This window comes from Mus musculus, chromosome 3, assembly GCF_000001635.26.
Source record: "Mus musculus strain C57BL/6J chromosome 3, GRCm38.p6 C57BL/6J".
Classification (NCBI taxonomy): domain Eukaryota; kingdom Metazoa; phylum Chordata; class Mammalia; order Rodentia; family Muridae; genus Mus; species Mus musculus.
This window is the reverse complement of record NC_000069.6, coordinates 59,050,381-59,076,666: the sequence shown is the minus strand read 5'-3', so window position 1 is coordinate 59,076,666 and position 26,286 is coordinate 59,050,381. Positions and strand designations below refer to the sequence as shown.

General features: G+C 43.5%; 1 protein-coding gene across 16 annotated transcripts in view; it reads right to left on the bottom strand.

Annotated features, from left to right (window-relative positions):
• Med12l (mediator complex subunit 12-like) overlaps window positions 1-26,286 on the bottom strand; it is a 313,028-nt gene that overhangs the window by 241,780 nt on the left and 44,962 nt on the right. For all 16 annotated transcript variants that reach the window (XR_003954333.1, XR_375531.4, XM_030252646.1 and 13 more), the window contains 4 exons: window positions 8,256-8,425; window positions 4,742-4,852; window positions 3,313-3,582; window positions 683-832 (listed from right to left, as the gene is read on the bottom strand). Coding sequence is in view for 14 of the 16 variants with exons in the window: in XM_030252646.1 (XP_030108506.1) it covers window positions 683-832; window positions 3,313-3,582; window positions 4,742-4,852; window positions 8,256-8,425 (701 nt within the window). In the remaining 2 variants the exon portion in view is untranslated. The remainder of the gene's footprint in view (window positions 1-682; window positions 833-3,312; window positions 3,583-4,741; window positions 4,853-8,255; window positions 8,426-26,286) is intronic.

Here is a 26,286-nt window from a genome sequence, read left to right as displayed (position 1 = left end):
GTACTCGGACACTCCATGGCTGCCCAAATCGTGTCAAGTCTTCTGTGAGCACCGTACCCTCTGGTGAATCACGATCTTAACTGTGTCGTGGGAGACATAATTCCTGCATGAGCTGAGCCCTTTGAGATTTACACGTGATGATTTGGTTCAGTAATAAATACTTGCAAAAATAAACACCTGAGGAAAACGTAACAAGTGCAGTTGGTTTCACATGTAAGACAAGGCAGCCGTTTGAATATCTTTGAGCTGCTGGGCAAAGCAAGAAAGGAACAAGCAACCCCTCAGTAGCTTACAGAAAACAACTTAGTGAAAGCCAAGTATCTTGTGGTAAGTGTTAGGCATCTTCCCAAAGCTGAGGCTGCATAAATCTTGAAGCAAACAATGTAGCACAAATAAAAACACGTAATTACTGAACGTCACAAACTATTATTCCAGGGCTCACAATGAAGATCAGAAGAATCACCAAAACTGCCTGGGTGACAGCTGCCTGGGTGCCTGATCTATGAACATCTGTATTTTGAAAGAAAAAAGTGGGGGAAACAGCCCCAAAGTCCCCTAGAGTCACGGCAGAGCTGGGACAGGCACTAAGATAGCTCAGATGCCATGGCAAGGCACGGGCCACCATACCCAGGTGCCTCTGGGCAATGAAAACACTTGTAAAAGCGGTGATGCAAATGTCTACCTGCTGATTGAAAGCCGTGTTCCCACCCGGCATGGGGAGGCTGGACGGGGCGACCTGCAGCAGATCCAGGGGAGAGCCTGGATTCGAGATCTTATTTTCATTGGTGGAATAATTCCACACCAAGGCACTTGGGCAACACAGAGTGACAGTCTAGAAATAAAGCAGAGATATTCCAGACACTTAGAGGAAGAAGAAAAGTACTAACAACAACTTCAATACAAACGACCCTTTCCCATATATAATGAGGTTACCATTTCCTACAGATGATTTTAATATGCAAATGTCTTTCCCATTCTCAGCTACCCAGCTGGTAAGACAAAACTCAGGGTCACCACCACAACTACTAAGACATAAAGTATAACTTATTAGCTAATATTCCAACACAGGAACTATAGGGAGATGAGTAATTTATTTGTCACTTCAAGTGATTCTTTATTGTTAAACAAGAAGGAATACAATTAGGGCATTAAGTGCTGAGATTATAACTTTAACACTACTTATTAAATAGGGTGCCTTAAAAAGTTATAAATTCTCAGCAGAAAGGTAACCCGATATAGGAATAATCCAAATTATTCTATAAAAATCTGGACAACAAATATTTTCAGCTTTGCCAGCCACCTACAGTTTCTGTCACACATTCTCTTTGGTTGTTTCAGTTACACAGTAAAAAATGTGAAGCTTATTCTTGCATCATGGGCTAGGTTTGGTCTAGAGAATATAATCACCCAACTCTATCCTAAACTTTTATGGACACTTAAAAAAAAAAAAAAACTCAGCCAGCTTGTAAGAAGCAGTTTCTACATTCATCGCTGCTGTTCCATGAGTTAGGTGTCAATCAATCAATGATGTTCCCTGTATCTCAAGGTTAATTCTGAGAACTTAATGGCTTAATATATCACTATTTAACACAGTGCCTAAACCCAAACTTACTACCATGTCTCACTACTTGAGATGTTTCTAAAAGAATAAAGCTGTGAGAGTAGTTTGGTTACTTTTGTTGTCTGCTTCTAGACTATAATTTCCTGATTTTCTCTCCCTACCTAGTATACCCAACCTCATATTGTCTTTGATAGACTCCGAGCATCACCTCTCAGACATACAGGCCATTCAGGTCAGAACATCATTTCTTACCCCATCTCAGAGTTTGGACCATATCAGAGGCCTTTAGAATTCAAACACCACACATCTTACCGGTCGTCTGCCTTAGTCTTCGGAAGCTGACATATAACCATTCCTGAGCACATCTACTTCAGGGTTCTACTAGGAGAAAAATCCTGGTACCCTTTGATATTTATGAGGTTCTAGTTCCAAGGTCCTTCTCAGACATCCACATCTGCAGACACTCAATCTCCTATCTAAAAATCACATATTATTTGCATATACTCTGTAATTCCCCTGCATACTTCAAATCGTCTCTACATTGAGTAAATGGCAGGCAAATAGCTGCCCCACTATGTTATTTTGAAGCTAAGATGAAAATGTCTGTGTGGGCTTAGAATAGATAACTTGTTCTCTGAGTTTGTTCAGTCCTCTGATGTGAACTCAGGGATACAAAAGGGTCCAAATGCTCCCACTCTGACTAACCTAGAGGTTTCCAAATATATTTCTTTCCCTCATCTCCCTCTTTCTGAGCTGTTCTCTCCCACAAATCTTTCCTATGTGCAACTGACAACTGACAGCGTCACTTCCCTGATACCAAACCATCTAAGGACACCTAAGCTTCAGGCCCCTGGAGGCCTCCCACTCTCTCACCCCCACCAGCCTCTACCTGCACACAGGATAACTCACCATTCCTCTTGTCCTTCCACTGTGCCCTCTGCCCTCTGCCAGGAACACTCTTTCCACTGAAACTACAAAACATCTACAAAAGTTTCCTAGAAAAGCCTACCTGGCTTCCAAGCTGAACCAGGAGTTCCCCTTTTAGTCACCATCACCCCCCCACCCCAGGATCTCCCCATTGACAATGAGCAGAGGATGCTCAAACTACAGTCTCCTTAGGAGAGTAGTGAACTTGTCTATCATGGAGACCATGTCTTCCAGAACAGCCTAGGCTAGGGCAATGCCTCAAGCCCCCTGATGAAGAGTAAGACACAACAGGTGGCAGCTCTGAGGAGGAACTGTTCTCATACCTAACTGAAGGACCCTGAGCCAGCACACTGCTGTGTTCAAGGACAGCACAAGCGACAGTGAGTGACAGTGAAGAAACACAAAGGCAGCCAGCTGAACATGCCAACTGCAGACACTGGGATGCTGCCAGAGATGCTGTCTGGACAGATCAGGAACACAGCCGACTTGACCTGTGGGTTCTCCTTGAAGGATATGCAACTGAACTGCTTAGCCATCCTAATGATAGGTAACAAATAGCCTGATATGGCAGCACTCGCCTGGAATCACAACATTCATGAAGCTGAGGCTAGGGCAATGCTCTAAGTTCCAGTCCAATCTAGGCTACAAGGTGAGACCCTGTATCTAAGTCATCGAAAACACAATAGTTTTCTTCTGCATAGATGCAACAAATCTCTCAGTGTGATCTAACGAACAGAAATAGATCGTTGATTTCCAATTTAAGTTACCAGGTCTTCCCCACAATGAAATTTAACATAAAATAACACAGACCATTGTGGACTTACCTGCAACATACAACTAAGTCCATAAACCAGGGGGCCATGCTGTGCACAGGAAAGGAAATCCGAGAAGGCCAGCTGCACAGGGCTCATGCCAGGGCCAGGGGTGCCAGGGCTGGGGGTCCCAATACTCGTGTTGTTTGTTCCGATTATCATGTGGGGCGAGTGAGCAGCAAGGAGGTTGGGGCTATCACTCAGTAGCAAGGAAAGACGCCGGGCACAAAAGTACGCGAGACGACGAGACAGGTAGGCTGACTGAACAAACTCATCTGAATACTGAGAAGCAGAGAGAAGGCAGAAAGCAGTCATGTCTCGTGCTTCAAAGCAACTATTTCAATCTGTCTCTCCTTCATTAGGAAGAAAGTCATAAGTACAACAGAGATCAATGTTATCCAGTAGTAACATAAAGTAAGCCACAAATGTGAATTGTTTTTTCCAGTAACCATTAAGAAAATAAAACAGGAATCTGAAAGATAGTTCATGGGTTATGGAATGCTTACTGTGTGGTTCTCAGAACCCCACATCAGGAGGCTCGCAACTCCAGATCCAAGGGATCAATGCCCTCGGTCCTCCATAGACACCTGCATGCAGGCAGTGCACATAAATGCATGCAGGTGCACACATACATATCCAAAAATATATAAATCTTTAAAAAACAAAAATAAAAGTAAAAAAGAATTAACATGTTGTATTTAGCACAATATTTTCAAATAGTATCTCTTCAACAAGTAATTAATATACAAGTATTAGAGTACAATGTTAATGTAAAGATTGAAATCCAGTGTGCATTTTATACTTGCAGTGTATCTCAGTTCATGGAGTACACATGGATACTCACAAGCATATCTGGTGAGGGGCTAAACAAGTCACGTAAGCACAGACCATCCCAGGGCATCTCTTTGAGGCACACCCCCCTCCCGTGTGTAGCTCCAGGGGCAGGTAAAAGGGACACTGAGAAAGGCTGCCCACTGATGCTCTCTCAAGTCATGTGAGTTATCAATTCCACTATGTATTACTTTTCTAAGGAAAAAAAAATCAATCTCATTCAAACCACTTGCATTTAATAGATTGCTTGACAAATTAGGCTTAGACCACTGGACGTAAAAGCTATCACAAGAGGGCAGATGATTCTCTGTTCTGCATTCCACAGCAGTGAATGAACAGAGACAGCGCTTAAAGGCTGCTTTGCTCCGGTACAGGAGAAAACCACTGTGGGCTGAGATTATGTTTGGATTTAAATAAAATAAAATAAAATAAAATAAAATAACAAAAAACCTATGGACCAGCAATACAAATGTTTCATGTCATTTAGAATGATTTTTTTTCCCTTCTCAAAAGGAATGTCTTTCCCCTTGCTACCTGTTTTACCTAATCATTCTTACCAGACTTGTTTCTCACCATAAAGGCAATCAGACAGAGGAGAGATTTGCCATACCTGCAACATCAGGGGCAAAAGTAGCTTCAGAAGGCTGTCATCCACTGGTCTGATCTTCTCTAAGACGTCCAGGATCCAAGTCAAATACTCGTGCTTTTCCAACATTCCTTCCTTAAACGAAGAAAAATTACACTGCCGATGTCAAAGAAAACCTGTTTATTTTAGATACACTTAAATGTAATTACAACCCTGGGATACTGCTACAGTTACTCCGCCTCAAAACCCACAGTACAATTACTGTTGTTCTTGTTGTTTAGTATGCATGGCCTGGGGTTTTATTTTTGTTTCTGTTAATACTCTTCATTCTAAACTGGCGAGATGGCTCAGCGGGTAAGAGCACTGACTGCTCTTCCGAAGGTCCTGAGTTCAAATCCCAGCAACCACATGGTGGCTCACAACCACCCTTAATGAGGTCTGACGCCCTCTTCTGGTGTGTCTTAAGTCAGCTACAGTGTACTTGTGTACAATAATAAATAAATCTTTGGGCCGGAGCAAGCAGGGACTGAGAGAGCAGGGCCGATCAGAACAGAGATCCTAAAAAAAAAAATTCAATTCCCAACAACAACATGTAGGCTCACAACCATCTATACAGCTATAGTGTACTCACATACATAAAATAAATAAATAAATAAATCTTTTTTAAAACTGCTAATAGATATTCAAAAGCCACCACACTCCAGGCATGACATGCTCCCAATAAGAAATCGGGAGCATCAACTCGTTTTCAGGGAGGAAATGGGGCTAAGGGCGATGACTCCATACAAACAGTACTCATACCACTGTCTCAAAGGCCTGAAAACTCCCACCATATTCTGGGCCCGGAATAATTCTTAAATGACTCTCAGATTTGCCTATCTATAAATGTATTATTTGAATTATCAATTTAATGACCCAATTAGATTAAATGAATTTAATGGACTTTTAAATTAAAAACAACGCATAAAATAATTCTATACAACCATGCTGAAAACCAATTACATCTCTACACATTTACAAAATATCCCCCTGGAGTGCCACAGTCTTTTTTTTTATTACTTTTTTCTTCTTCTAACCAGAGACATTTGACAAGTCTTCTACTAGTGAGCTACATCTCTAAGGAAGCTATTAATTCTAATACAAGCATTCTCTGTCAACTGCCTTCATACACACACATGTGTGCCTGAGTATACACACACACACACACACACACACACACACACACGCATGCACAATGAGTTTCTAGGCACATTCATAGTCACAGAATCGTGTTATGAATCGCAGCATGAAAAACCCTTCAAAATAGAGATAAGCCAAGTTTTATGAAAATCGTGTCAAATTTTAAATTTTATTAAACATTTAAATTTTACTGCAATGTATAAGGACGTAATTTGAGAAAGTAAAGTTAACTTTCAAAAGGAATCCTTGGATTGGACAAAGAGGTCACAAAGTAAAATGTTTGCTGGTCAAGCGTGAGGGCCTGAGTTCGATTCCCACCATCTGCATAAAAACGTGTAAACTGCAAAAGCAAATAAAGAGAGAGGATACACCTGCAGTCCTGGGGGTGAAAGCAGAGCCTTGGAGCTCACTGGCCGGCCAGCCTGGACTAAGCCCAAGCCCAGTGGGAGACCTTGTTTCAAACACCAAGATGGACTGCTCCTGAGGAATGCATCAATACTCAAGGCTGACCTTTGGCCTCCAGGGATGCACACGGACGATCGATAGCATGTGTATATACACGCATACAAAGACACATACACACAAAAGAAAACAAACTTTTAAAAAATGTCATGGACTTAATACTTATCCTCCAGTTCTGTTGCCTACAAATTCCCATTCTTATTTTCTGCCTATGTAAGTCTCCACACGTGTACACTAGGGTATCTTTCACATCTCAGAACACACTAAGTTAAACCACAAAGGAACTTTTAAAAGTTGACATCAATCTTCATCATTTTAAGATCTGTTTTCTATTTTAAATGACTCCTGGCAAGATACGTTAGTAGGTAAAGGCATTTGCCACCAAGTCTGGAGACCTAAATACAATCCCAGGAATGCACATGGTGGAAAGAGTATCACCCTGATTATCCTCTGACCTGTGCACACATACCATGACACACATGTACACCTACACATACCCACACACACATACACATGCAAGGTTTAATAAATATTGTTACTATAGTAAATAATCTTTCTAAAAGCTCTAGCATTCTGAGAAAACACATTTCTGAGATGCACAATCCATCATCAGCTAAGTAAAAAAAACAAAAAAACAAAACAAAAAAAAAAACAATAACAACAACAAAAAACGGTAACTGTGCAGAGCTGAGCTGAAGCAGTTCAGTACAGAGCCAGGGTTTGCAACAGTTATTTCTAATAATTTAAAAACTAAAAAAGCTACTTCACAGAAGAACCATGGGGCTGTTTGTTTGTTTTACCATTTGAGATACTTCTAAAACTCATTTACTACCTGCATATTATGGTAAAAGTTCTAAATGAAATGTTTAAAAACCACATTTTTCTTTCCTCTTTGATTAACATAATGAATACTGAAAATTTGGGCTAATAATGAGACTTGAGCTGAATACACCTTATGTCAGGAATAAAAACAAAACTAAACACCACCACAGCTGACCTCTACTGGCCAATAAAAATTACAGCAGCTTGTCTGAGTGAGAGAGAATTCAGTAGTTCCTGGTTGCCCTTGTCTGAGTGAGAGAGAATTCAGTAGTTCCTGGTTGCCCTTGTCTGAGTGAGAGAGAATTCAGTAGTTCCTGGTTGCCCTTGTCTGAGTGAGAGAATTCAGTAGTTCCTCGTTGCCCTTAATCTGCCCCTTAAATTTTCACTGCAAGGTACAACTGAGCTAAATGAAGATGAACTCTATATAGAATAGTTCAGTGGCAGAGGACGTCTGTTATGAGACAGGAGGTAATAGCACAAAGGTGTTTCTAATAAATATATGTAATTTACAAAATAACAAGTTTAAAAGGGTTATGCTTAATAGCACAATTACAAAGCAATTGATGGCGCTAAAATATCTAATGGCACAGACAACCTGGGTTGAATATCAGTAATAAACTGTCAGCACAGGGCCTCTGTGCTATCTTGAATGCTCTCTAAGAGATGGCATTACAGTGCATGGCTGGAACCCCAGCCCTCGAGAGGCAGAGGAAGCGAGCATGGTCTATGTGAGTGCAAGACCAGCAAGAACTTGCCTCAGAAACTTCACTCACATGCAAAAATTTCATTGCATACATGCATATATTATTTAGCACCAGAAAGTACAACTATAGACATCTGCTAGCATGTTTTAGTCAGCCACAGATCACTTATAACAGGTATATAACTGTACCATTAGTCTAATCTAGGATGTAGCAGGCTATACCATTTGCATTTATAACAAGTGTACTCTGTGATGCTTGTAGAATGATAAAATCACCTAGCAACCTGTTTCCCAGCATGCATCCCTGTTGTTCACCATCACATGACTCCTACATGGGAGGTGTCCCTTTGTTGCACACCTTGGTCAGATTACCTGGAACATATGAAATGCCAGCTTCTCGTTGTACTCCCACTGCTTCATGGCTTGCTCAACCTCTGGTGGCACAGGGACAGGACCATCACCTGTACTGGAAGCCATGTGGTAAAAGTCAGAGATTTTGACCAACTGCTCTCTGAGGTATCTGGTAGATATCTGTGTCCACTCTGCATTTAAAAAAAAAAGAGAGAGGAGAGGGAGAGAAAGTTCTAATTGTAGACAGAGCTGTAAGAATTATTCTTCCCCCCAGATTATTCTGAGGATATACTTTCTTTTTTTTTTTTTTTGTATTTATTTTATTTATATGAGTACACTGTCGCTGTCTTCAGACACACCAGAAGAGAGCATTGGATCTCATTATAGATGGCTGTGAACCACCATATGGTTGCTGAGAATTGAGCTCAGGACCTCTGGAAGAGCAGTCAGTGCTCTTAACCGCTGAGCCATCTCTCCAGCCCCAAGGATAGATACACTTTGAAGTCTAACATTTGTTACATAAAAATGCATGTGCAGGCATTTCTCAAAAAGCATGCCCAGGACCTGACTAGATATCAGGAGGACAAAAACCATACTACTCTTGTGCTTCTGTGACCCTAAAAGACATCTGTATATAATGTCACATGTGTGACAAACAGCAACATCACAAAACTACTGAAGGTTCGACAGAAAACAGAAGAGCAGAGAACAGTATTTGTAAGAAACCTCAGTACACCAAACTTCTCAAATGCAGCTCTTAGGGTGTGCTTCTTTCCTCTCCCACTCCATGTCAAGTGTCACACACACATGCACCAGCTTTCTGTCTGACTAAAGGACGGACATCCACCGGCTGCACCCTGAGCTTCCCAACTTAGACTGTCCCTGGGACGAGCACAGCCGCAAGCATGGCCGACCCCGACGACACCGTCTGTACCTGAGCCGTGTTGCTTTCTTCAACCAGAACTGATAGCCCAGAACTCAGTCAGAAAAGACAGAGTTGGGTGGAGTGAAAAGCTATAAAGGGTAAGAAATAAAAGGGAGGCAGAAAACTGGCACCAGGAAAGAGGGGTGGGAGACCGATGAGAGGGTCAGTGGCCAAAGCACTAGCTATCCAGGTGTGAAGAGTTAAGTGAGGATGCCAAGAACCTACATCTCTCCAGGCAGGCAGCTCATGTCGTAATCTCCAGTGTCCCTCTGGCCAGGTAACAGGCAGAGACAAAAGGAGGGCCACAGAGCCTGGTGAGACCAGCTTAGCTCAGCAGTAAGGAATCTTCCCTCAGCCAGCACCAGGAAGGAAACTAAGGCTGTCCTGTGACCTTCAGTGGTGCAATCCTATGTGCCTACCCTGCTCCATGCCAAGACACACACACACACACACACACACACACACACACACACACAGAGGTCACAGAAATTATTTTTAAATGACTGCCACTGGGGCACAAATTAAACTGTGTTGCCTCTGGCAACCAAATAGGAAACGATACTAACTTTAGCCCATTCTGTGGGCAAAAATATAGTAACTGCAAGCTTGCAGCCAAGTTTCCCCCAAAGAGTTGGGGAGGCAGCATCTTCTTAGAAACCATCTTAGGGAAACAACTCCACAAAATGTTTTCCCATCGTGTGGTTCTCCCACCGGCTCAGAAGCGGGGAGCAGAGCCAAATCGCCTGACAGAACTGAGCATTCCCGCTTTATTAAGTGTTAGTTTAAACACATGTTCCAACTACTATGTCTTAAAGTAAAATTCAGTCGGGTATGGTAATGAAAGCCTGTAATCCCACCACAGAGGGGTAAAAGCAAGAGGTCATGGTTGGCTACATCTTAAGAGCCAGTCTGAGCTACATGAAACCCTGTGTCAAAAACATAATATGCTAGAAATACACTTAAGTGCATGCCCCAGCTGTTAAACTCCAGTGACCAGGAGTGCAGAGGCCTGACCAGGTGTTAAGTAGACGGACGCTCTCTTCTGGATCTCACCATCTTTCAGAGGCACCACTGACTACAGATATTATCACTAAAACTGATGGACTGGAACTAAAAACAAGACATTCCACCATGAATGTCATCATCCTCTATCCCCTCGTGACATGGACTAAAGGTCCCCTGATACTCGTTCCATCAAAACACCAACCACCTGCTGAGAACAGGTGGGGCTTACCTATAACAAGCAAACATAGGAACAGAGATACAGACCCTGAACTTTGTGCAGCAGACCTGTCAAGTAACTTGCTCTCAGTATGATGCTGTTAGCAAGCCCACAGTACATTTTGGCACAAACTAAAAATACCACGAGCCAGCACACACCCACTTGGTCTAAGTCATTATCCTCACTGTCTTCAATAGAGAAGTACAAGTTTACTATGGGAAGCTTGTAGCACATATATGAATACAGGAGAAACCCCATTAGATCCCACTTCATCCCACCATGAGTAATCACTACTGGGATAAAGAGCCTTAAGCGTTATCCATGGGAAAGTGGTGGTAGCCCTTCCACCACAGACAGACACCAAACCCCACAGCTTCCCAAGGTCCTTATGTGAAATCACGTGGCGTGGACTGGGCAGACGGCTCAGACAGTAAGGCACTAACAAATCAAGGGTGATGGCAGAGGTCAGGTCCTCAGAACACAGTGACTGTCAGACAGTCACTGTGGCACACCTGTAATTCTGATGCAAGGGAGGCAGAGACAGAGGACCCCCAGAAGACCCCCCAGAGCAACAGAACTAGCTATGATCAGTGGGCTCTGCTCAATATTTAAGCTAGGGAGAAAGCAAAATGTCACCCAGTATTGGCCTTGGGTCTCCACATGTGTGCACATGCAAATACATGTCCCCACACAGTCATGCACCTGTGTAAGTAAGTAAGAAAGCAGTACTTGCACAAAACCATATCCTCGTCATACTTTACATCATTTCTATATTTATAACATAAAAGACAACACAAATGCTATACAACTACTTGTTACAGTACTGTGTGGATAAGAACAAGCACAAAAGGCTACGCATGTTCAGTACAGCTGTAACTCATTTCAAAAATTTTTCACCCGTGGATGGCTTAGTCTGCAGTCAAAACCTATCGATGGATACACTGGCTGGATGATGATGGCTCAGTGGATAGCACTTACTTCCCAATTATCCTCATGAGATCAAATCTCCAGCACTCAAGTAAAAACCCAAGCCTTGGCTATACCAGCCTGAAACCCTGAGGGGCACGGGAGTGGGTATGATGGGAAGAATCCTCGGGATTGCTGACTGCCAGTCTCACTCTATATCCAATAAAATAGGAATATGGCAGAAGGTGGCAGAGGAAAACATGTATCTTTGTATAAACACACACACATATCTTTTCTTTAATCCCTGAATATACCACATTGCAATCTGAATTCCTTTTAGGAATTAATAAATGTTACCCTCTCAGCACTTTAACATCAGATATCAAACTACAAAGTTAGAGAAATGGCTCAGTGATTAAGAGCTGGATGTTCTTGCCTGATTCCCCAGCATCCGAGATGAGGCTCAAAGGAGGCCCTGGCATTTTCATCTGATAAAGAGAAAATAATGGGCGTTGGGAAGATCTGGCTAGAGAGAATCAGAGTAGAAATAAGGAAAAAGGTGGCCACGGAAGGTCCTCTGAGTGGAGAGTCCTTTCCACTTCAAACTCAGAAAACCGGACCATACCTACCCTCTCACACTATATAGGAGGACCTGAGGTTTATAAAGGTCGATGTTACAGTTGTGGGTATGAATGCTACTCAGATCATTGACGGATCAACAATGAGAAGAGCTAGGAGGTCCGTAAGCTTCATCAGTGTTCTTCCTTATATTCCGGGATCCCAAAAGCACATGTCCATCTTTTCTAATGCCTCACCCTTAGAACAGAAAGTTGGCTCAGAGGGGTGCAGAGGTCAGAGTCTGTCTGCCCCAGTACCGGTAACACAGATACAAGAGCTATGAAACTGCTCAGGGGCTGTAAGGCTAAGGCAGTCAAAAAGGTATGTGGCGCACCTGTAATCAAACTCAGGAATGTATAACCATGCAGTGGGTGAAAGCAGAGGCAATACCTAAAAGATGATGCTCCAGGGCTTCCAAAAACTGCAAGAGGAGAAGGGAGCTGGGTGCTAGGTGGAGGAGAAAGGAACAACCATCCTGGTAGCAAACACAACATGCCTAAGACAAGGAGGCCTGGGAGTTCTTGGTGGTGTGAAATAAACACTGACTTGTTGGCATTAGAAGGATAGACTGTGAAACATGAGCCTACCATCCAAATCTCAAAGTGTCGAACCTTGGCTACCTCTAAATTTCCTCTTCTACAAATAATAAATACCTCTATTACCATAAAGATCAGTACATTGGCTGGTTTTGTCAACTGGGCACAAGCTAGAGTCATCAGAGAGGAAGGAGCAAAGCTCCTACACAATGCCTGAGATCCAGCTGTAGGGCATTTTCTCAACTAGGGATCAATGGGGAAGAGCCCAGCTCACATGGTGGGTGGTGCCGTCCCTGGGACTGGTAGTCCTGTGTTCTAAAAGACCGAAGCTGAGCAAGCCACAGGAAGCAAGTCAGCAGGCAGCACCCCTCCATGGCCTCTGCATCAGCTTCTACCTCCAGGTTCCAGCCCTGTTTAACTTCTGTTGACTTCTTCCTGCTGACTTCCTCCAATGATGAACTGTAATCTGAAAGTATAATACAAATAAATCCTTTGCTCCCCAGCTTGCTTTTTGGTCACGGTGTTTTATTGCAGCAATAGAAGCCTTAACTAAGACAGATGACTCACTAGCACACTGAGTGCAAGATAGGACCTGATCAGTAGGACCACAGATTCTAGAAGGGAACAGTGACACTGGCTGCCATTGGACAGCATGTGCTGCTTCTGATATCAGACCTTGACCCCCCCCCCCCCACTCAGCTAAGGTAACACCCAACTGATATCATAATGCCTGGTACAACGTTCATGGAAGCGGTCAAGTCTGGTTTCGAGGCTCAAAGGCTTTCAATGGATCCATTGGCCCTAAGGAATGAAGACCAAGCTTCTTACACAGAAACGACACGCGTCTCAAATGCTGCCTGCTAGTGTGCATGGCACTGCACTGCACTACTCGAGCTGCTCTGGTGCTTGGAGGCTGTGCTTGTCTGGAAAGCTGTGTTCTGCTTACCTGAGCAGAAATGTTTCTGGGACCATATGAGATGTCACACTACTCTGGCCTCTGCATCCTGGGCCTCCACCTGGTGGGGATGGTTCACCCATCTCTGAGTGTTACCGCCTCAATCTGCTTTATTTCCGTAAAATTAAGTATTGACTTCAACCAACACATCATGAAGTCCTTTCAAAATAGAAATCGAGTCCCTACCTACTGATTCTGCCTTTCGGTTCTTAGCAGGAACTTAACAACGTCATCACTACATAAGGGGTTTGTAACATCACTACAGAAGGAAAAAAAAAAAAAAGACTAAAGGCCTTAACATTGTTCTAACTAGAAACATTATTGTGCTATCAAACATCCATGCAAACACTATAATTTACTTTCTTTGTATGTGGGTGTTTTGCCTGTATATATACCACGTACATGTCTTGTGCCCATGACACCAGAAGAGAGTATCAGATCTGATGGTCCTGGAATTAAAGATGATTGTGAGCCACCATGTGGATGCTTCAAATCAAACCTGGGTCCTCTAAACGAGCAACCAGTATCTCCTATCCATGCAGTTTGCATTCTTTGTGAAGAAACTCGCCTGTAAACGTGTGGGTAAATACCCTTTAGTTCTATGATAGCTAGCTCTCCTGGACACAATCTTTCCTTTTACAAAAGCAGTTGGAAACTATGTGAAAGGAATGAGAGCGGCTAAGAAACAAAACGCAATTGTAACCAGGGACAAAGGAGCACATGCTGAAGGTAATCAGGTTGCTACAGCACTCTGGTCAGAGGTGAGAGCCTCCTTACTTGGGGGCATCACTCAAGCCTTCAGGGGGCCATCAGGCAGACTTAGCAGCTGGCTGACTGAGAAAATTCAGCTGCAGCGTGTATGAGCTGCACACTCCATTTCTAAACACTATGTAAGAAACACTGAAGGCTCGTCCACCACCATTCTATTTCACGTTAACACACTTCCTTGATTAATACCACCTGTAAAAGATAACCAACCGATGGTGAGAGATTAGGAAAACCACATCCCCAAGAAAGGGCTTCTGTCTAGAACTCATAAAGAATCATTACAACTCAATATGTAGAAGACATCTAGCTTTAAGATTAGGTTTGGGGAGACTCGAATGCATTCTTCTCCAATGAGGATAAACAAATAGGCAAAAGGCACATTCAGAGGTGCTCAACATCAGAAGCTAAGGAGAAGAAAAAAAAAACCTGCAAAGCAAAAGCACAGTGACCCAAAACTATGATGACCACAAGGAAAACACAGTCACAAGCATTGGCCAAGATGTGGGAGGAGGGGGATCCATTTGGACGGCTGACGAGAAGGTGACACTGAAGAAAAAAGAGACGTCTGGCCACCCCTCAAAAAGTTAAACATGGAAACACAATGTAACCCCACTACCTTACAGCCAGCTATGCACAGAGAGATAGCATACACGTATCTACACGAAGACTGTATACACATGCACACGGAGTGCATCGGGACTCCAAATGACAAGAAGTAAATCTAAGCATCAACTGCTGAGTGACCGAAATGTGGTGTGTGCCTACGATGCAGCAATAGTGATGACATATACAGGGAATGCTTTGCTTATGAGACCTGCCATAGCATGGAGGAACGATCGAAAATACTAAGTGAAAAAATGCTAGTTTGGTAGACCTATATATTATATGGCTTATGATGTCCAAAATAAGAAAATCTATACAAAAGTAAACTAGTGATGTTAATGAATATGGGGTTTTACAAGTGGTGAAAATGTTCTAAAATGGGGTTGATGGTGATACAAATGTTTCCTCCAAGACTGAAACATCCCATCCTGCAGGGAAGCTACTTAAGCAGAAAGTCCTTGCCTGCCAGAGCAGGCAATAAAGGGAGAGACCCTCTGAGACTAAGCGAGAAGGTTCGCAAGAAGGTTCGAAACTTCCCCGGTGCTGTGACCCTTTAATACAGCTCTCCTCATTTTGCAGCCACACACACCCCACCACAAAATTATTTTCATTGCTATTTTATAACTGTAATTTTGCTACTGTTATGAACTGTACATCTGTGTTTTCTGATGCTCTTAGGTGGTTCCTGTGAAAGGGCCATTTCAACCCCAAAGGGGTTGTAACCCACAGGTTGAGTCTCTGGAAAGGGGGAACAGAACTGCAAAGATTCAAAGATGTCAATCTGCAAAGAAGATTCTTGAAACCAGCTGAGCTGCCTGGGAGTGGCTTAGAGCAGAGTTACTTGCGAAAGACACTCTCGAAGCTGCTCCACTGCCTGCAGGCTATACAGTGTGCTCTAGGCTCCCAGCTTTTGTGAGCTGTCACCCAGGCTGGGGTGGGCCTTGGTGATGCAACAATCTGTGAGTCAATTCTGCTCCAGTAAGTAACCCCTCACCCATATTCCTGTAAGTAACCAAAAAAAAAAAAAGCTCGCTTGTTCATCAAGTTGGATTTGGGGTGGGGTCCCTATCTGGGGTGAGTGTTGTGTCTTCTTAGGAAACGATTTATCACCAACAGATGGCTTTATAACTATGAACACACAAACATCTTTGGGCTGATTTTATGCATGGGTTAATTATATAGCATATGAATTACATCTCAAGGAAGTGATCTGTTTTTTTCTTAAGATACTTTATTTCCAGTAAGAAATTATCTACATTTCACAAAGTAAAATAAAAGTAAATTCTATGATCTCTGGAAGAGAGGGCAGTTGGGGGAGATGAGAGGGAGAAGCCAGAGTGGCCATAAGTTTAGGGTTAAAGGTGGGTCGAGGGTGAGGGGACTTACAAACTTCTACATTCTTTTTAATATCCACAACAATATGATTTGTAAAGTTATAATTATCCAAAATCCCGATTCGGCCAATGTTAACTTCTGGAATGAAAACGTGCTTGCCAGTGTGTTGACTAGCAGCCTGGATAAACAACAGCATAAATCATAGCTACCATTCCAATATGACGGGAGGCCAAGGGAGTGAAAGCACTGGCTAGGCTACTATGTCTGCTGAACTATCAGGAAGCACGCCCTTCTGGCTGCGAGGGAGTTAGAGAGCAGAGAGGAAAGGGTAGCAAGCAACTGTACACAGCAGAAACACTACAACGCAATAAGTGACCAGACACATTAATCCTTTGAAAACATTTGCTGGTGGCTGGGAAGATGTTCAGCAGGTAAGTGCCCTTACTGCTTTTCCAGAGGACCGGAGTTCAGTTCCAAGCCCACACAGCAGGCAGCTCACAGCCATCTGTGACTCCAGCTGCAAGGGAGCCAATGACCTCCACAGGTGTCCACATACATGTTACATACACAGGCCAATAATAACATAATAATAACTCCTTAATATTTTCTTCTGTTCGGATGTGACTCACCAGCAGAGAGAGCTCATGTGTGCCAACAAAGTAAATGCCTTATCAAATAACTATCTAGTTTTATGTGCATACAAGGTTTCCCTGTGTTATTTTTAAACTGGCTTTATTGTCCAAAGACACTACATATTATACAAACCACTGCTGCCATGAAATCACGAATATGTCCTAGAAAGAAACAAAGAATAAATATCTAAAATAGAAGCCGTCAGCACTTAGCTACACGGGCTGGAGGTTCTCCTGGGAACTTCTAAGAGAATTAAGAGAGAAACCACCCGAGGCACGTCATTGATGAGGTCCAGAGAGACATGGGTGTGCAGAGGGACCAGCAGCAGTGGGAGAGATGCTCTGGTGTGCTGTGGGACTCGGGAGGGGAGATGAAGGGTGGCAGTCTGTCACTTCTAGAAGGGAAGCACAAATGAGTTTCACAGGCAGAAGCAGCAATGGAAGCAGAGGCTCCAGCAGCTAGAGGTTCCCAAGCGATTGTAAAATGACCACAAGAGGGCACTAGTGAAACATTCATCCATCCAAGAACGGTCTCAAGCCAGCAACCCAGGCAGCGACTTCACGGGAGTACAGCCTTTCACAAATGTTTAAAAGGCACTGAAGAATTCTGGTCAAAGGAGTACCAGGATCCAATACATAAATGGAAACTAACTCTCAGGAAGTTGCATAAGCAAAGTGAGCAGGGGCTACCACATTCAGCGGGGATGTGACCCTGGTAGGGAACAGAGGAGAGGTAGGAGTGGGGCCCTTGCTGGAGGAAAACAGTAGCCAGCCTGATAACAGAGATGAAGGGAAGGGCTGCTCGATTAGGGAAGCTTCCGGATTCACAGTGGAGTGGCTGGGGAGATAACAGTGCCACCCTGTGGGACACACAGGGCTACTGGGAGGTGGGAGGCTGCATTCACTGTGGGTACATTAACCTCCTCCTTTAACTACACTTTTAATTTTGAGATCATTACAGATTTCTGTGGATACCTCAGTGTGCAATGACTTTTGCCTTGGCATAGTGAGAGGTTCCCAGTATGAAAAACAGGGCAATATTTATGAAGACTGAGCTAGTACTTTTAATTAACCCCTTAGGACATGTTTCCTCTCCCCAGGGACCAGGCCCAGGAGAGAAAGTTTCCAGCAAGACAACAGACTTGTTGGCCAGCTAATGCCTTTGCTGCCCTGTGTACACAACACAGTGGGCCCTACCACAGCAAGAATCTGTCCCCCAAGACGGAGAAGAGACCTCAGGAATGGCGGGAGGGGGGTCCCTCCTGAGGATCTTGGTGGCAGGAGACACAGAGGAGTGTAGCTAGAGAAAGGCAGCTGCTACCAGCCCCCCACCCCAGCAAAGCAGCAGACCTGAGTGTATTCTTACATATGATACTTATAGCTGGTATAGCTCTTATAGCTGGTAGGAGCAGGTTCGATCCCTTGGCCAGCAAAACTAAAACTCTCCTCTCCTCTTTCCTCTGCCAGAATGAAGTTCATGCCATGATCATACTGCTGATGGTAGTTTGTGAAATTTTTCAACAATAAAAATGGCACAGCATTCATTTAACTCCACATACACAGAGACACAAACACACCACACACATACACATACATATATATATATATATATATATATATATATATATATACACACACAAATATGCACACACATATACACGAATATGTACACACACTACACCCACACACAGTGAGAAGCCACTCTAATTCGTCTACTTCTGATCAAACCATAGACAGCTAGGCTTTTTGTGAGGACACAATACAAGACATCTTATCACCAGGTGACCATACAAAATAGCTCCAGACCAAGAAGCTACAAAGCACAGTAACTTCCACATTATACAGAGCAGCCAAAAGATAGTCCTTGTGCCTGCTGTCAACACCCCAGAAGCCCATCCTTAATCTTCCCAGACACCGAGCATGATCTGTCCACCTAGTTAACCTCTGTTCACTTTGCATGCAACACACTCACAACCTCCCTGACACCCTAGTGACTAATAACTGTTTTCTGTACCCACACTCAATGCAATCTGAACTCCAATACAGCAGAGCTGACTCGGGCTTTAGAAAAATTCATTAAAGACAATTGGCTTTGAAGGCTATACGCAGTTTATATAAGATAACTCTATAACTTAAGCCCTTCGCTGTTTTGTTCTCTTTGTTTTAAAGCAGCTTTCTAACCATCACAGAATTAACATTTCACTCAAGCTACAAAAACATCAGCAGTCCACTTTGAGCAGTTAGTGTTTTTTTAAGACCGTATATATTTACCTATTTAAAACACACATACACAGAAAGTGTCGGGTTGATATTAAATTTCCTGGTTTATGTTCTAAGTAATAAATCTTCAAAACAAATGAGCACTCAATTGATAGCCCTTCATCCCTCATCCCACTACATCTCTCCTAGCCTCGGGCACCTGACGTGAGTAGCACAAAGGTCCTGGACTTCAAACGGGCTGTGCACATTTGAGAAAGACAGGCTAGAACTGGAAGTGGTGCTGGACTACAATTCCCAAAGGCCCACTCCTAGTGGCATTTAATAGTGTTTGAGGCTGGCCCCTTGGATTAGATAACCTATCAAAGGTCTCCTCCTTGGAGAAGGAGGATTCTTTCTCTCTCAGCAGCCATTAGCCATCTAGAGTCCTCCATCTAAGGGGTGATGCTTTGTCATATTTCCCGCTCCCATGTTGGCATGCCAACTGATGTTGTTGTGACACTGATCTTCTTTTAAGTAACCATATTTTTGAGATTTTTATGGGTATAGCTTTCTCGTAGCTTGCAGAAGATCCCATCTCACAGCAGACTTTCTGGTCCGCTGGCTCTTACAATCTTTCTGACCCCTCTTCCGTGATTTTAACTGACCCTTAGGTACGGAGGTTGTGTTGTTGACACAGTAGTTGGTGCTAGATACCCTATAACCTGTTGCTTTCTGCATTTTGAGCCGTTGTAGATTTCTGCCATGTTATTTATCGGCTACACAAAGAAGATTCTTTGATGAGGGTAGGAGCTACACGTGTCTGTCTGTGATTATAAAGATAACTGTTTATAACATAACTAGGAATCATACTGTTTTATGAAAGTGACTTGGTTGTTCTGCTCTAAAGCCCACGGGCTCACCAGCTATGGGTAGCTGGCCAGGTTTATAGTACTGCATGAATTCTCCCCTTTCAGGGGGTCTTAAATCCAACTGGACAGCTGTCAGGACGTAAGTGACACTATCGCTGCACCCTTGGGGAGAGCGTGTCTTGTTGGTCATTGTTACGGTTTGTATACTTACACTTCACTTCTTGGATAGGAGTGTTGACTGCTTTTTTTTTTTCCCATGGCAATTTGCAGAGCTCCTTTGGATACAGGAAAAGCTAATCTCAAGGGAGGATGTTTTGCGATCAATTCTACCTAATTCTGCAAAGTTCTTTGTCCAAATAAGTGCTGCCTTTAGCAATAGCATCTTACCTTAGAGTTTTAAGAAGCAACTGAGAGCAATGGCAGTGCTCTATACTGTTTTGGGAGTCCCTTGGACTTCCCTGCAAACAACTCTAAGGGCGATTTCCCACACCTGGCAGTAAAAGTGTGTGTGTGTAAAGTGTGTGTGTGTGTGTGTGTGTGTGTGTGTGTGTGTGTGTGTGTGTGTGTGTATTTTGTTTGTGTGCTTTGTTTTGACAGTCTATGGCTCTTGGGGAGGGATGCAATTTTTAATATAAATAAATGATTGCTCATATGCAACATATCTATCTCTTTAGGATGTAAGTTTGCTTTCTGGTTTAATAAACAGTAAATATGTATGTTTACTAAACAATTGTTTAAAAATAAATCCATGCTGTGTTAACAACAAAAAAAAAAAGCATATTTTGACAAGTACCGAATACATGTTTACTCACTGGAATACTGAGTAAACCATATCAAGAAAACTGGACATAACACAAACATCTACATCTATTAATGAGTGAGTATCCCAACAGACAACAGTAAACCTACACAACAAAAGCCTAAGAAGTCGTAAGACTACCAGGGAATCTCCAGGATCTATGGAGTCAAGGAAGACAGTCTATTGTAAGGTATGTAGTAAACCATCTTTTACATAGAGATGAAAGGAAAAAGGATGCATGTATTTGCAAACTTCTGCAAAAATAACAAGCTAGCAAGAAATGGCTGAGGGTAAAGAGAATATAAAGGAATGAACAAACTTCTGTGTATTAATAAGTGTTAAGATGGCGCTGTACTGCATGTTGAAAATGTGAAATTTAAAGAAACTCAAAATGAAAGAGTGTATATTAACAATAACAGAATGAGCAAGATTGCTCAGTGGGCTGAGGAACTTGCCACCCAAGCCTGGTGAGCTAAACCTGGTCCCAGAACCCATGAAAAAGTCAAAGAAGAGAACTGAGCCTGCAAAGTTCCTGATTCCCACCCGTGTCCTTGTGAGAAATGAGATCTAAAGAACACTGAAAATATGGAGACAGTTCTAGCTTGAAGCCTGTCTCCAGAATCTATAAAGTTAGCCTGTGGTCTCTTCGAGAATTCAAGCTGGAAGTAAGCTGTTTGGCTAGATAAGAAACCAGACTGTCAACGATGTGTTTCGAGGGGCTTATTTTTTGCAGTCCGAATGCCCGAGTGACATCAGAAATAACTCACCATGAAAAGGGGGCCACTGTTTCTCCTTCGCATTGGGGGATGATAAGAATGGTCAACTGCACAGCCAACCTCAAAACCTCACATGGCACATTAGAAACACTGAGTAAACAGCAGTGCCCTCAGCAGTTTAGCCACAAAGCAGTTTAAACAACTTCTAATCCACCCCTTCCTCTGAAAAGACCTCGTGGACTCAACATGCCATCATCAGCGGACACCGCAGTGAGCGCCCAGCAACTCCTACCAGAATGAAAGCTGCTCACACTGCAGACGGTTTCACTTCTCTTTCTCTGCTCTGGCACCCTGAACTCTGCTCTGCTCTTCCTGTCCCCCATAGCATCAGTGACAACAGTTCTGTCCATTTCCAGCACCGCGCCCACTGCCAGCATCCTCGCACCTAGCAAGGCTTGCTGGGTTCGAGAGCCTGAATCCATCACATGCATACATCAGCAGCAATCACCTCCCCGCAGGGAGGAGAAAAGGCATCTTCCAGTGTCCCAGGCCACATCAGTTTAAACAAAATGTGGTAGTAAAACCTACATGGTAACAGTGTAGTGCCGGAAATAATCAACCATGCTGGCTAGTCATGACAGTGCCCCTCATAGCGGTTGTACCATACTAACAGTCTATGCTGACTGTGTGCCATGGGTTGTTCTAAACACTTTAGAGGTAGGGGTTCCTTTCATGAAATATCGATCCTCCTCATTCCCACAGAGTGCTGTCAGTCATCTCTGTTTTATAGCCAGGAAAAGTGAACGATAGTGTTGTGACCATAACAGGAATCACAAACCCACTCACAGCTCCTCCATTATCCACATGAGGATATAGCATCCTTTCCGGCAGACAACAACTCCACAGCTGACCCTTGACTCTGAACCCTGATCAAGCCGAAGCTGAAGCAAGGACAGCCAATGCACAGGAAGCATTTGATGTCCTGCTCCTTCCATCAGGTGCTGACCTGCATCCACCAACCTTCTGCCAGAAATGCCCTTACCTGACTCAACCCACGCTCAACTGCCCTAGGAAACCACCTTCTTTCTAAACAAACTGCTAAGGCTGAGTCTCTGGAACTGCACTCATTCCCTTTCCCTATTCACGCTGCCTTCCAAGGTTTGGACTGTGTAGACACACACCCCCTACCAAAACCAGGAACAACTATAGATGGAGTGATGTTTATTCTTTTCCTCGGTTCCCACTGCCTGGCTGGCACAGTATCCAAGCATGGGTTTTGGAGCCTACTTCTTAAATAACTGGGCTCAAGCTCTTTGTCCAATACTGGCTCACAGGGTCCTTGTCTGTGAAATAAGGCTCTAGCCTTCTCAGAGTATTCAACTAATAAATCAGAAAATGGGCAAAATATACACCAACTCCAGCAGCATTCATTAATGAGATAGGGTCTATGGTGCCCCTGTATAACACAGCAATACCAACCAAAGCCAACAGTGCTAGCGAGGGACTAAGAACCAGAAGACAGAACAACACCCAAGGCTGAAAAACTTCCTCAATAAGCCCACATTTCTTGAAACTTGGAAGACAACTCAGCAAAGTACTGCCTGTGTAAGCTCAGGGCCACTTTTTTTTTTTTTTTAAATCTTATTTGTTTTCTGATACAACACATCCCAATTGCAGCTTCCCCTCCCTCTACTCCTCCCAATTCTCCTGTACCTCCTCACTCCCCAGATCCACAGTCTCCCATGCCCCCCCCCCCGCCCCCGACCCCTGCCCCAGAGAAGAGCAGGACTCCCAGGAGCATCAACTGAACATGCCACAAAAAGACCAGGCACCAACCTTTACACCAAGGCTGGGAGAGGCAACCTAGTAGGAAGAAACAGGTCCCGTAAGTAGGCAAAAGAGTCAGAGATACCTAAGACACACTCACTCCCTCTGTCAGAAGTCCCCCTAAAACACAACGCAAACAACCATGACGTGTATATACAGAGGACTATGATTCAATCCCTCAGAATGCTCACAAAATGTCTGGATATTTGCAACCCCAGTGCTGTAGCAGCAGAGACAGACAGATAGACAGCCTTGTTTAATCAGCCAACTTCAGGTCAATGAGACCCTGTCTCAAAAAACAAAATTACCTGGTACCTGAAAAACACTTGATGTTGACCTCAGGCACAAGCAAGGGCACAAACACACATGTACACACAGTCGATGTTGCTGTGACAAAATACTGAGCAAAGCCAACTTAGAGAAAAAGGTGTTTACTTAACATACAAGCTGTACCCCCACTGAGGGAAGCAAAGGCAGGGACCTGAAGACAACAGAAGAATGAAAAAGAAGAGAAGGGGCCTGCTCAGCTACCTCTCTGCTATAGTCCAGGTCCAGGGATGGCGCCAACCACAGCACCACAGCAGGCCAGGCCCCTCTCTGTCACTTAGCCATTAAGAGAATTCCCCACAGACATGTCCACATGCCAATCTGGTGAAAGCAATTCCCAACTGAGGTTCACTCTTCCCAGGTATGTTACCTTGACAGCCAAGATTAGCCATCACAAGAACACACAAGAACACACACACACACACACACACACACACACACCTCTTCAGCACATCAGCCTCAGAGCAATGGGCACTTGTCTCCCTCATTGTGCCAGTTCAAAAACACATAACACACTCTTTGGTCCAATGACAGCAGTGTCTGTAACAAATATTATAGCTGTTATTAGCTAATTCGGCAGTGTAACAATGGCTCCCAGGGTAAAATCCCACAGACAAGTGTACTGCTTCCACTGAGAGAACTAGGCTCCCTAAGAATCTTAAACACGATGGTGGTAACTGCGTTTGAGACTTAGCTTCTCACGCATAACTATTAGCCGGGCCATTTAAAGTGTTTTTCTCTGTTAAGATTAAAACATTTAAGGCAGCTAAACATATCGATTCCCCAGGAAACAAAATAGATTCAACTCACAAGATAACTGAAACTAAACAACCCCTTACTGCTGCCCACAGAAGACTAAACTAGTTTAATGCTCTGGAAGTTAAGTATGGGCTTGTCAAAAAAAAAACTAAAAACAGAAGTACCCTAACATGACACAGCTACTGCCATTCCTGGGCACATATGAAGGATTCTACCTCCCACTACAGTGATACCTGCACATTCACGTTCATTGCTCCTCTATGCACAAAAGAAGGAGAAAACAGCTAAATCGCCATCAACAAAAATAATAATAATAATAATAATGATAATGTGGCAAATACATACAATGGAATCTTAACTGTTAAAATTAATATATGAAATTTCCAGGGAAACAGGTGGAACCAAAAACTACATTAAATGACAGGGCCCAGTCTCAGGAAGACTAACACTACACACATATTCTCTCTCATACCTGGCTCCTAACTTTTAAAGTCTGTGAATATGTAAGTGAGGAGTTCTACTGGTGGGTACCAGCTCTGAGGGTAGATGATTCTGACTAAGTCGGGGTTTCCATTGCCATAACAAGCACCAGAACCAAAAGCAACTTGGGGAGAAAAGGTTTGCTTCCATCTCACAGACGGCAGCCCCTCGTGAAAAAAATCAGGGTGGACACTAGAGGCAGGAACCTAAGCAGAGCATGAGAACATCTAAGAAGGGAGTGCTAAGGCCAGGAGGGAAAGCTGCTACTGGCTTGCTCAGCCTGCTTTCCTTACAGGGTACCATCCACATCACTAATTTAAGAAATGTCCCACAGAGTGTTCTTATGGAGGCATTTTCTCAACTGTCACTCCTGCGTCTCTGAAACTCTCTTGTATCATTTTGACATAAAGCCATGAAAGGGGAACAAAAAGTCCTGAGGAGTGTTGATAAAGGGGAACGTGTAACAGGAAAGGAATAGAGGAGAGGAGAGAGAACACTGGGGTAGACGGGAACAAGGGATAGAGGGCAAGCAGGGAAGGGGTGGGGGAGATGCTCGAGTTTGCTTCCCTGTTGCTGCAACAAAACACTTACCAAAATATAACCTGGGAGAAGAGATTTATTTAGCACAGTCATCTTTGAGGGACACCAGGGCAGGAACCTGGAGGCAGGAACCTAAGCAGAGACTACAGCAGCAGCGTGCTGATTCCTCGCTCACTTGCCACACTGTCATCCTGTTTTATTTTGTTTTGTTTTGTTTTGTAACTGACCCAAGACCACCAGCCCAGGAAATGGAACTACCCACAGTGGGCTGGGTCCCCCCCATCAGTTACTAATCAAGAAAATAGCCCAAAGACATGTCCATCCATGGCCCAAGCTAGTAAAGTCAATGTGTCAATTGAGGATCTTTCTTCCCAAATAACTCTAGTTTGTAACAAGTTGCCAAAATAATAGCCAGCAAAAGAGAAACACCAAAAGCTATTTTTGTTTGGGGAAAAGTGTGTTATAACCAAGCCTAATCATCGGTAAGCCAACAAAAATAAAATTATTTGTTTAGACATGCTCTCACTATGTATCCCTGGCTTGTCCTCGACTCTCTAAGTAGACCAGGCTAGCCTTCAAGCTCACAGAAATTCACCTACCTCTACCATCCAAGTGCTAGATTAAAGGCACACATCATCAGACCTGCCAAATACAGTGTTTTAAAAGACAGTTGAGAATAAGTGTTTATGTCTGATGTTCTCACTCTTAAGTGGCAATGCTCTCCAGTTAGTGGCTTTCCCCAAACATCCTAAATGTGTGTGTGTGTGTGTGTGTGTGTGTGTGTGTATAAGTATCTGTCCTGATATCTCAGTTTGTCCAGCCCATTACACCCTGCTTTAAGATATTCATGAAAGGTTTCCTGCTGACTCAAGCCCCTCTCCCCCTCTCACATCTGTCAATTTTAAATATACTGAGGAAGTCCTGCCAGCACAAGCTTCCTAGGACCACAGTCCCTTTAATCTATTATGGTGGCCTGATTAAGAATAGCCGGGCAGTGGTGGCGCACACCTTTAATCCCAGCACTTGGGAGTCAGAG